The sequence below is a fragment of the Pleurodeles waltl genome, chromosome 8 (genome assembly GCF_031143425.1).
Source record: "Pleurodeles waltl isolate 20211129_DDA chromosome 8, aPleWal1.hap1.20221129, whole genome shotgun sequence".
In the NCBI taxonomy this organism is placed as follows: Eukaryota; Metazoa; Chordata; class Amphibia; order Caudata; family Salamandridae; genus Pleurodeles; species Pleurodeles waltl.
Genome location: NC_090447.1, coordinates 1,132,851,314 through 1,132,862,744, shown reverse-complemented (window position 1 = coordinate 1,132,862,744; position 11,431 = coordinate 1,132,851,314). Strand labels below are relative to the sequence as shown.

The window sequence follows — 11,431 nt, the reverse complement described above, 5'->3', positions numbered from 1 at the left end:
GATTAGGAGAATTAATCGTTGAGCCACATTTACCTCCATAAAAACCCAGTATTATCAGTTTTACAATATACACGTAGGACGGCAGCTGTGAGCAGATCTGCCCAAATTCTCTGAAAGGGCAGTTTAAATGAAATAAAAAGTGTTAAAACATGTAGATATTTAGCAAGATGTTTTACTTACCAGAAAATCATTTCTAGACAGCTGAAGGATTAAATTTTAACAGTGGTTACCCGAGTATGATAAACATAACAGCTTTACAATTACAGCAACATTATTATTATAATAATGTGCACAAATCAAATGTGCTTCCTAAATTACATTTGACTTAGGCAAAAGAATCAGTTTCCTTTTGTAAATTTAATTTTAATTATTTTATATGAAACATTCTATATTTATCTCAATCTCTTAATACAATTAAGATCTAATGTACAGATCATGAATGTTGTAACTGACACGCAGTGTCAAATACAAGTGTCTTTAAAAATGCATTTGCTTGAATAATGTAATCAAAATCAAAATACTGAATTTTTCAGCAGCTGGCTTGCTTGTTCTCCACACATTCACCCTCTTTTTTTCCAATTAAAGAAAATGTGAACAATATAACTTACAATTTACAATTAAAAGACAATTAGGAGTCAGAAAAGAATTGCGGCAAAGATACTGTATAATCTCTGTAGGATTTGTCTCTCCCAAGGCATGACAGTATTCAGCAAAGATGTCTTTGCAAGGTAAACTGTTAAGTCCTCAAGGTACTTCAACAAATGTTTTTGACTCGGTCATCAAGGGTCCCTTACGTTTCTCTCAAATGCCTTACTCCACCACCACTTACAGCCACCACAGAAGCTGTCTGGAGCATTTTAGTAACACGTCTTTACAAAGAAGCCTGTCTAGTAACAAAGGCTCAGAAAATTAAATCAGAGATTACATGCAGCAAATAAGCCAACCAATTCCTAAAAGAATATAAATATTAAACAAATGGGAAAATCCACATTGATAAAGGGGAAACATAACAGGCTAAGAAGAGCAATGCACAATGTATAATTCTAGTTGAAGGCTGCACTCATTATTTTCTCCTCTTCTGGGGCGGGGGGGGAGGGGAGATTTCCACTATCACCAATTTGGAGGACAAAAGTAGTAAGTTCAATCAAGGGAGTCTGTTGGTATGGTGCCCCAAAATTATGTTGATAATCTTTCCGAATACAAGCCCTTTCCGTTAAGTTGCCAATATCAGCCCAAAAAGGTGCTTTGATAAAGATGTGAATGTCTGAAAAACTATTTATAGGAAGGAACTAAGCTCTACGTTAGTCAAACACTCTCCTGGCTGAAACAGGTATAGCATAATGAATGCCTTTTTCAGCCTCTATGTTGTAGCATACTCTGGGGTTCATCAGCCATTCATGCTTTCCAGATGACAGCTCAGCCTTTTGTTCTGTCGGATGACTCAATTAATTTTAGTGTTCTTTATGTCCCTGCAACCGAGGTCCACATAACTTTGTTTAGCAAGCAACATCTACCCGAGTGAAGATGTATGGGTTTTAGTAAATCTCTACCTCATTTATGACTTTTCCTATTGTTGCAGCCCTGAAGTTGAATTGTGAGATACAACCATTCGGGGAGTCCCCATAACATGTGGTAATGCCACTGATGGATTGTAAACCTTAAGAGAAGTCTTATTCCCTACCTTTGGAAGACAGGGAGCAGCCATACTATATTGACTGGGACTAGTGGGGCGAAGTTCAAATCTTTTAATTAGGGAAGCAGTCTTTGCTTTTAGGTCATTCCGGGCTCGTAACGGTGAATTGCAGATACTGCATCCTCAAAAACCTACCTTAGCTCTAGTTTTAGCATGGAATGGTCTGCAGTATTAATACTTTCAGAGGATCAGAGTACTGTAGGTACGAGAAGAAGACACCCAATGAAGACCAAGAACTAATTGTTGGTCACAGAACACTCAAGGGTGGGCTGAGGCTTCATGCGTATCACTACTGCCCTTCTTCTTTGCACACTGTTTATACTTCATAGAAGCAGAATCAAAGTTCTGTGAGATATGATCTCTAAAGAAACTAGAGTATTCCTAGATGTTTTAGTAAACAAATGCCAGACCTGGATTTCAAATGAAAGGTCATCAAGGACCCCATTTCTCTTAGGATCTATTGTACCTACAGCTTTAGTATTTTTTAATGTGCATTCTGGTGTGAGCTCAAACACAAAATTACTTCATTTGAGTTCCAGCCCTCCACCCCACTCTACAGATCAATATAGACTTAATATGTTTCATAGTTCTAGGAAAGAGAGTAATAATGCACCATTACAATATGCCTACCTCATTAGTGGCTCGTGGAAGAACCCTTAACATGGAAGGCACCCTTAAGACTGGTCCTCTAACTCTTTTAAGCAAGGCTTTGGTACAGTGTCTGACACCAGGTAACTTGCCTTTAATGTTTCTCCATGCCTTGAGATAAGACTATATTCTTCTTTCTAATGAATGTCCTTGAATGCCTGCTTCATCAATCTGAGGTAATATTCTGAGGAGGAAGGTAACTATCGGAAAATAGATAGAACTGATGGGGACTAAGCAGGTACCAGCGAAGGCAGACGATGCAGGCACTGTGTGGACGCCCCACCAAAAGGGGGTTCCTAGGTGTTCTGATGTATGTTTTCATGAGGCATAAGCAAGTTTGACAAAATATGTGTAAAGACTGGCCCTTATAAGAGAAGAAAAAACACACCAGGAGCTGTCTCTTTCAAAACGATGAGAGCTAAATTTCAGTCCAAGCTAATCCATAATCAAAAACTACCCCAGAGATGATGTGCAAGGGCGTACAGATGAGGATGTGTGCATGCGGGGAGCGATGTACTTTCAATCCCTGGGCCTGATCAGGTTTCCTGTTAACAAAAGAAAGGGAAACTGGTGACAGAGCAAATTCACTAAAGAAAATAAATATTATCAGAGTTGCAACAGGGGAGCACATTTGCTATTGCATGAGCTAGAATTGAAAAGCATTTAGATGAGACACTGTAGTGATTTTAACACTGAAATATTAGCCTTTGCCACTCAAAAATGAGAATGTTCTCTGACCAAAGCCACCTTCCTCACATTAATGGAATGAAAAGTGGAACACCAGAGCTTGTCAGACAAGTGGAAGGTGGTACTACTCCTGGACAGCTAGTACACCTACTTTTACGTGCTCAATCGCTTGGTAACACATTTCACAGCCAAAGAACCACAATTTGACTTCATTTTAATGGCTCTGTAAAGCCAAATTCCTACTTATGGGGTGGAAATAATACAGACCTTTGTATTGTTCCCGATCATCACATGAAGCTTGTATCTACTGAAGTGTATATTTGCTGATGGAATACAGCAGCACACACTATAAGATGAACTGGAAGGTCGACCAATTATGAGTTTAACAACGCTTGCAAACTTTTGCTCAAGTCCTCCTGGAGACAAGTTAGTCACATGCCTTTCTATAAAGTTTTTAACCTCCAGGGAAATGCACTTGAGTTAGGGAAGATGTAATTGCTAAACAATACATGCTGGAGGTGAGACATGCTTAAATGCTTGGGTACCTGGAATGTATTTTTTGCTCAAATGCTTGGGTACCTGGAATGTATTTTTTGTTCTTAAGACATCCGAGAGTGCAGTCACTTTCTTGACAGCCCAACGGTTCACTCTAAACATCTGGTGTGCTGCATCATTGCTATGAATATGGCATTTGCAACCAGGCCCGTACAATAACTGTTAAAGATTTTCACACACATGCTTTCATAAGTAGTTAGTCGTTGGAGTTGCTTGCTTGGGTTCCTGGTCACAACAGAAAGAGGCTCTGCAAGTACATTTAGATATGCTGATGCCAGGCATGTTATAGAAAGTGTGTTCTGCCTCTAAATTTACAAACTTTGCTTGTCTTCAAAACAGTTTCTGGTAACACAATATCTTGGAAAACCTGATCCTGAAAAATCTGGACCAAACACCTGGACATGATTTGCACAGTAGATGATCCAGATAACCTTTCCAGTGCAATGTCAATAGTTTAATGTGAAGGATTAGGAATGTGTAGAATATATGTCTACTGCAAGGGAACCGTCTAATTCTGACCCCAGCTGAACCTAACTGCATGCCTCCATGCCTTGCCTGGAAAGTCTGCTTTAGTGCGTACCTCAAGTTCAGACATATTTCACAGATTTTGTTATCAGTTGTGGGGTTTCAGTTACTTAGCATCAAGGGGAAAATTCCACAGAAAAATACAAATCTCACTGCTTCCCGTCACGTACCGCCATTACAATTCCTGTTGCAAATTCACCATTACAACTCTAGCTGCAAATAACCAACAAGCAGCCTCATCTACTCAAACGGCAGCCTTATGCAAGCCTGGCTGATGCAGCCCCAGTGAATACGTACCTTTGGGTGACATCAGCAGTAAATGGGGTTGTGTGGAGGAAAGTTGCAGTGGACTCTCTCCTGCACCTACCTTTGATGCTCTTTGAGGACACACTTGCACTGTGATGATATGGCCCAGGGTTAAAAGAAACCCCTGTGCCTAGCACATTTGTGCACAATGAAATTCTTTGCTGGGAGTTTTAAATTTCAATCCTAAATTTTAAATCCTAGCATGACTGCACGCAGAAATAAAATGGTTTGAGGGAGGCTGTGACGAGTGAGAAATATGTTTTCACGCAAGAAGTTTCCATAAAGGCAACAATTACTCACTTGCTCTCATTAGTACTTAACCAATAGTTTCCTCCATCAGAGTTAATGATCGAAAGTTTTCTTGGGTCAGCGCTTCCTTTCAAAAGCTCATAACCCCCTGAAAAGTGAAGTGTGTGATATTTTGTATTTGCAAACGATACCTGCCTAAGCCAGGTATAAAAACCCAAGATTTGTAGCTCCATTCAATAAAATAAACATTTAAAAAATGTAAATATACTATACAATGTTAGCCAGAGCTAGCTCCATGACAGATACAAAAAGCACTAGAGATGCTTAGGCAACAAAAAACCTGCCATGCATGCAACATCCGTGCAAGTGGCTCATCCAGAAACAATTCCGGTTGAAGGTATAAGATCCATGCTACAGTTCCCACTGTGTTTAGCACAGGCACACACTTTGGACGTCATCATCCTCAGACACCACGACTACACGATTTTCCAGTGGAAGCTGCTGCAACCTCAATGGTTTATGGCTTTTTAGCCTGTAAGCAAGAGTCATGAAAATGGATTCAATATGCTCCGTCTCACAAGGGTCTTTGGCGGAGGTAACAAAAAGGGGCAAACTGTAGCTATCCGCCAGTCTCTGTGCAGCTGCCAGTGGGACTTCAGCCTCTTCTTTTAAGTCACATTTATTTCCAACTAGCACACGTGGTACAGTTTGAGACACACGATGTTGGCTGCACTCTTCAAACCACCGAGGTAGATTCTCAAAGGTGGAGAATTTGGTGACGTCATACACAAAGACCACAGCATGCACATTTCTGTAGTAGTGTTCCACCATACCCTTCTGGAACCGCTCCTGCCCCGCAGTGTCCCACAGCTGAATCTAAAATAGAAAACAAAAAGGTTTCAGACTCCAGGAAAAACACGCAAATACTACAGAAAGGGGCAAAACTTAATGAGAAGCAAAAAAAAAAAAAAAAAAAAAAGTTACCCAGTAGGGATTGCTGGACTTCTATTCATGCTTTAATTCCACTAACCATTGTGTCTATTTCATTCTTTACCACATTCAGATGCTATTCCAGGCGGTTCTTAATGCTCTGGCTGAAGGCAAGCTGACAGCGGCAGTAACAAGAGGGCGCCATTATACTTAAGTACTATTTAGTAGTATAAAATAAACAAAAAGCAATATTTTCTATCCCTTTAATCGGCAGCCCTCCCATTTCCAAACAATGGTAACTGATGATCAAATGAAAAAAAAAAAAACTCTAAAGATCTGATTCACAAATTGATTTAAAAAATCAGCACTTGCAGGCTTACACATACATTTGGTTGTACATTTATGAAATTCTCAAGCATTTCCAGGATTATTTCTAGGTAGCTCCAAATCCCAGTTGTTGGACCTGGCCCTTTTTGCAGGGTTATTCCCAAACGTTTTACTTTCTTCCTCCTATTTTTTCTGACCAGTTTTTGTGGCCTTTAGGACTCTGGGCACTTTACTATTCCTAACCAGTGCTAAAGTGCATATGCTCCCTGTCTAAATTGTATTTGTGATTGGTTTATCTATGACTGGCACACTGGATTTATTAGTAAGTCCCAAGTGTAGTGCACTAGGTGGTCCAAGGGCCTGTAAATCAAATGCCACTAGTGACCTGCAGCACTAATTGTGCCACCCACAAGAGTAGCCTTGTGTACATTTCAGCCCTGCCACTGCACTGCCTGTGCAGTTTTAAACTGCTATTACAACCTAGCAGGTGCACCCACTTGCCATTGCCAAACCTTCCCTTTTACTACATGCAGGCCACCCCTAAGTAGGCCGAAGGCAGCCCCATGAGCAGGGTGCAGTTTATTTAAAATGACATACTAGTGTGTTTTACATGTCGTGAAAGTGAAAAATTGCTATATTTGTTTTTCACAATTGCAAGACCAATCTCTCACATAGGGTAACAAGGGGATTGCCTTGAAATATCTTTTGAGTGTAATATCCCATTGGAGTTTGGGGTCCCCGGACTCACAATTTAAAAAAAATACATCTTGTGGTGAAGTTGGTTTTTGAATTGTAGGTTTGAAATGCCACTTTTTCTTGCTTAACCATTCAGTGCCTCTGTCTGTCTGTTGAATACACATCTGGGTCAGGGTAACTGTTGGGCTGTTTGTGCATTCACTCTAGACAGTCACACAAAGGGAGCTGAGGTGTGCCCTGCATATCCTCATGGCCCATCACCAGGCTGATAGGTCTTTCTGAGCTAGAGTGGTGGGAGAAGCTGATACTTGCACCTGAATTGGGCTGTGCCTGACCTCACAAAAAGCAGTCGCCAACCCTCCTGGAGTGTGTCTTGGCCCAGGGCACAGAAAGGCAGAGTCTTGTGCACTACAAAGACTTCTCTTTGAAGTTTACCTACTTCAAAGACCGAAATGGGAATAAGTACTGGACCTCTGATGCCAAATAGTTAGAACACTTCTGGGCTGAGGACATTCTGCCAGGAAGAAGAGCTGGATCCTTTAGGAGGGACTGCCACTATGCCTGCTGCTTTGTTGTGCTGGCCTGCTGCTTCTGTCCTGGAAGTGAAAGGACTGGGCTTGGCTTGGCTTGGCTTTCTACATCCTGCTTTCCAAGGTTCTCCAAGGGCTTGATCTTAGCTTGCCTCCTGTTAAGAAGTCTCACAGCCATCAAAGACTACACCTTAGCCAGCGCCTGGGCTCTCTTGCTGACAGTCCTGATTTGCCAAGTGGTACCAAATCCAGTTCCTGGGCCCTAGGAAGTGAGCTCTGGTGCAACCTAGAAGAAAAAAAGCACTTCAACTCCAGAGCGACTTCGGATCCGGCACCGCTCTCTGACTCCGTGTTGCTGCCTGCACCACAGCCATGGTCCCTGCTGAGTGCAAAGACTACAACCTGCAACACTGGCCCGCTGCGGCCGCAGTACCTCCAAAGTCCCACCACAGCATGAGTCCCGAGTGCCATGTCACCCGACTCTGCAACTATGGCCCTTTGTGTGATTGTGACAACACAAAGTCAACACTTCGTATCCTGACCTGCTAGATTCGTGGAACCCCGTCTTGATGTAAGGAACTTATGCCTCACCACCGAGGCCATGTCACCTCCCCTGTAACCGTAAGGAACTGACGCCTCACCACCATTGGCTAGCAGTAAGGACCAAAGACCCCACCCCAGGTAGAAGTTAGGAACCGATGAGGCACCAGCTCCAGCAACGCCTCAACTCCCAGACTCTGTGCAACGTCTTTGTTTCCTCATCATTTTTCAAGGTACTGTACCTGGAGTCTGTGCAACTCCATTACCGACCATTACTCTCTTGCGGGTGGCGTTGGACTGTTGGAAGTGACTCCATCAAGATGCTGTGATATCCCCAGTTGGAGTTATTGTGCTTCTCAGCACTATACTAATATTTCATCTTTGAACTTGTGCATGTTGGATTTTTGTTGTTTAGGTCTTGTTTCACTCAGATAAATATTGACTATTTTTCTAAGTGTGTGTGTGTGTGTGTGAGAGCGAGACTCCCTGACTAGAGTGAGGGCCCCTACTTAGACAGGACGCAAACCACGACCAACTAGAGACCCCATTTCCAACACCAGTACTCCTGGAAAACATTTGGTAATTCCCATGTGCCATCATGCAAAGGTGCTTCTATGTGTGTAAATATAGATATTTATTGTTGATTAGCAGGGAACTCTTCGTTGAGTCCAAGAGCAACTGTTAAGATTTTAGGTCTCACCAACCAGCCATCTTTTAGCAAAAGACATTTTGTGGGCTATACCAACAACAAACAGTTGGCTTAGAGCCCGCCCACTCCTTCTATTAGTTAACTTTGTTGTCACACCTATTTTCTTGATTCTTATTCAATGGATTTCCTTCCTCTGACTTACTCTTTTGTTTGCCCCTCCCATGGGGCATAGCATCCTTTTGATTGGTTGACATCTTTCCACTGCTCACTTTTAGAGTACTACTTTTTTCTTTTTCATCAAGCACTCCATGAGAGAAGATGAGTTTTCTGTGCTCTCCCTCATGCTTCTCCCTTCACCAAATCCCCCTGTAATCACTTTTGCTCTTTCCCTTGTGCGCTGCTTTTCCACTCCCCACTCTCCCTATTGCTTCCCACTACCTGTTTCTCTATTGCAGCCCTACCACTTGCAGGCATTCACATTTTTTTTTTTAATTTTGCATCTTTTTGTTGGTGGACCCAGCAGATGCCATTTACGGAAGGGCACGCAATGAAAGAAAAATGCTTTTGGGCACGCAAACGTTTTTTTTTATTTTCATGTAAAAATCAAAATGAGGTCGGCCATCTTTGACTGCTCAATGTGAAAAAGAAAAAGTGACAAATGTCTGCACCTACATAACGATTCCGCAACCGTGGCTGTATTACTGCATCTTTGTTTCAATTTTTGTTTTCTCCTGTAGCCAAGCTGCCAGACGGGGCTGCTTCTTATCCCCAATACCCTTGATCTATTTCTTCTGACAATATGACTGAATGACCAGATTAGAAGTATTCTCCTGAAAACCAAGGAACATACAGTAGCGACCATGCCATATGATGTCTTACTGTTTGGTCTAATAACAAACATCGAGGTTTTTGGAAAAACGGTGGGGAAAAGGCTGAATTTCAATAAAATTGATCATCTATGTGCTGAATCAAAGATCACAACTCTAAAATCAGGTACAGATGGGGGTTTATTCAGATAAAATATTAAGACCTTCTGTTCTCAAGTATATTTAGTACGTTCTTGAACTCAAGTGGAAAAAAATCAAAATGCTTCTAAATTGCTCAGTATTCACTCTTAATTGGTGGTCCCTGATAGAAAACATCAAGTGAGCAGTTGCTCCATATGTTATCTACTCGTGTTTTACAAAGAAATTATTTTTATGGCAAGAAAATGTGCCTCAATACAAACTGCAAACCTTCGAGCACAATTGTGGATGTAATTCGACTCCATTCAATAAATCTTAAACCACAAACCTTGAAAGACTGAGACAGCCTCCACGTGTGGGTATCACTATCAGGACAAATAAACGTATCTGGTTATTAGTTGGACCTTACGAACTGTCTTTTCTTCATTCAATGTGCAGGGCAGCTGGGGTATGATTCAGCAGCCTTTATGTTTGTCAAGTGAACTTATTATTGACAGCACATTGCTTAACATTGTACCAAACGTTAGCCCAAGGGCCATGAACTTAAGACTTAATGGAAGCAGAGTCAAAATGATGAACCATAATGATTCTGAATTTCGTGCATACTTTACACAAATTATCAAGTTGGGTAACCTAGAGCAGTTACCCGCTAAGTACACTATGTTCATAAGAAATACCATAACGGAGTGAGGGCTTCAGGGTTGCCCAAAGCTGCCAGCCTACTAAAAACTCTATAAGTGTGCGTTTCTTTCTCTCACGTACCTCCTCGCTCACCACACTGGCTCTGTCTTGTAACAAAATAACCGCACCTTGGTGGTTATCACGCATAACATAAAAACCCTGCTCATTTAGGACCAAAAAACAAAGACTATACTGTTCAAACCATACAACGCACACGGTATAGCTTGCTGCCCATTCAGGCAAGTGCTTCAGTGCCCCTCATTGGGGCAGTAAGTTCTATATAAATGTTGCAATACAATACACATACAACAGGAATTCGTCATAGATCCAGAGTTGTATGGCAGAGCACGCTTACCATATGGGTGCCACCCAGAGCACCAAAACTTACTACGACACTCAACAGTAAGGTGCTTTAACCAAAGAAAGGGAGAACTTTTAAAAGGAATGGGTAGGTGGCTTTACAGTGGACACATTTTGAGAGAAAATGGCTCCGGGATCATTAAATCGCTAGAGGGTTCATTGGCAGAATTAACTGTCATTGAAAATAAGTGTGGGCTACAGAATGTGGTCTTCTTTATTATGAGAAGCTGTCACGCAATCAACGCTCATCATTCTCCACCGCATGACGAGACGCAAAACAATGCAGATAGAATACACAATGTTACCATTTTTTTCTTCCAAAGAGCCGATACGTTTGTCATTCTGAAATCATAATAAGTAACAACCTTACTAGTGCTTCGACGGGTCGCGTTTACTCTTCAGAAGTGACCCGAGTTTCTGATAACGTTATATCATGCAATCAGCTTACGCTCTCAAGTAGGGCGCACACCTGGACTCCGCTCACCTTAATCCTTTCGCCGTCGATGTCCAGGGTCCGCTCTCGGAAGTCCACCCCGATGGTGGCCTCTGTGGTTTCCAGGAAGCGCCCCCCACAGAAGCGGTAGCTCATGCACGTCTTGCCCACGCAGGAGTCACCTATGACGATGATCTTAAAGATTCGCTGGGGCGGGGTGTGGCAGTTTGGCAGTACCGGCCCGCGGGCAGCATTGTGTACCCGCAACCGAGGCTGGTCCATAGCTTCAGAGCAACAGAGGAGGCCGATTTCTTACTGTGAGTGCCAGTCACCAACCGCACGGAAAAAGGCATGGGAAGACAGCTGCTACCAAAGCGCAATCCGAGCGTCCATCTTAAAATCTTTTTAAGCGCGACACCAGTAGGCTTGCCCACGTTTCACAGTGAACAGACCAGCCCAGGAAAGGCAGGTTTTAAAGGACATAAGGCCCCTCAAACATTTCTTACTTTTTATACACATTACAAAAATATTAAGTTCTGCGCACAACATTTTTTTTAGCACAAAGTCTTTTAACGGTCTTTCATGAGCAAAATATAAATAAATATAACGCTCTTAAAGTCTTTAATCTCCGAGATTTTCTTTGCCACGGGAGTTTTT

The 11,431-nt window shown here is 42.1% G+C and overlaps 1 protein-coding gene across 1 annotated transcript; it reads right to left on the bottom strand.

The window, feature by feature from the left end:
• Positions 1–342: 342 nt before the first annotated feature.
• On the bottom strand, positions 343–11,207 carry LOC138250444 (ras-related protein Rab-33B-like). Its single transcript, XM_069205345.1, has 2 exons — positions 10,826–11,207; positions 343–5,539 (listed from the first exon to the last, which is right to left on the bottom strand). The coding sequence occupies exons 1-2, from the start codon at positions 11,054–11,056 to the stop codon at positions 5,093–5,095; spliced, it is 678 nt and encodes a 225-aa protein (XP_069061446.1). The 5' UTR covers positions 11,057–11,207; the 3' UTR covers positions 343–5,092.
• Between the last annotated feature and the right edge of the window lie 224 nt (positions 11,208–11,431).

Coding starts and splice junctions, on each gene's coding strand:
- LOC138250444 (XM_069205345.1), bottom strand. CDS start 11,056: ATGGACCAGCCTCGGTTGCGGGTACACAATGCTGCCCGCGGGCCGGTA. Junction 5,540..10,825: donor TCGACGGCGAAAGGATTAAG/GTGAGCGGAGTC, acceptor TTTCTATTTTAG/ATTCAGCTGTGGGACACTGC.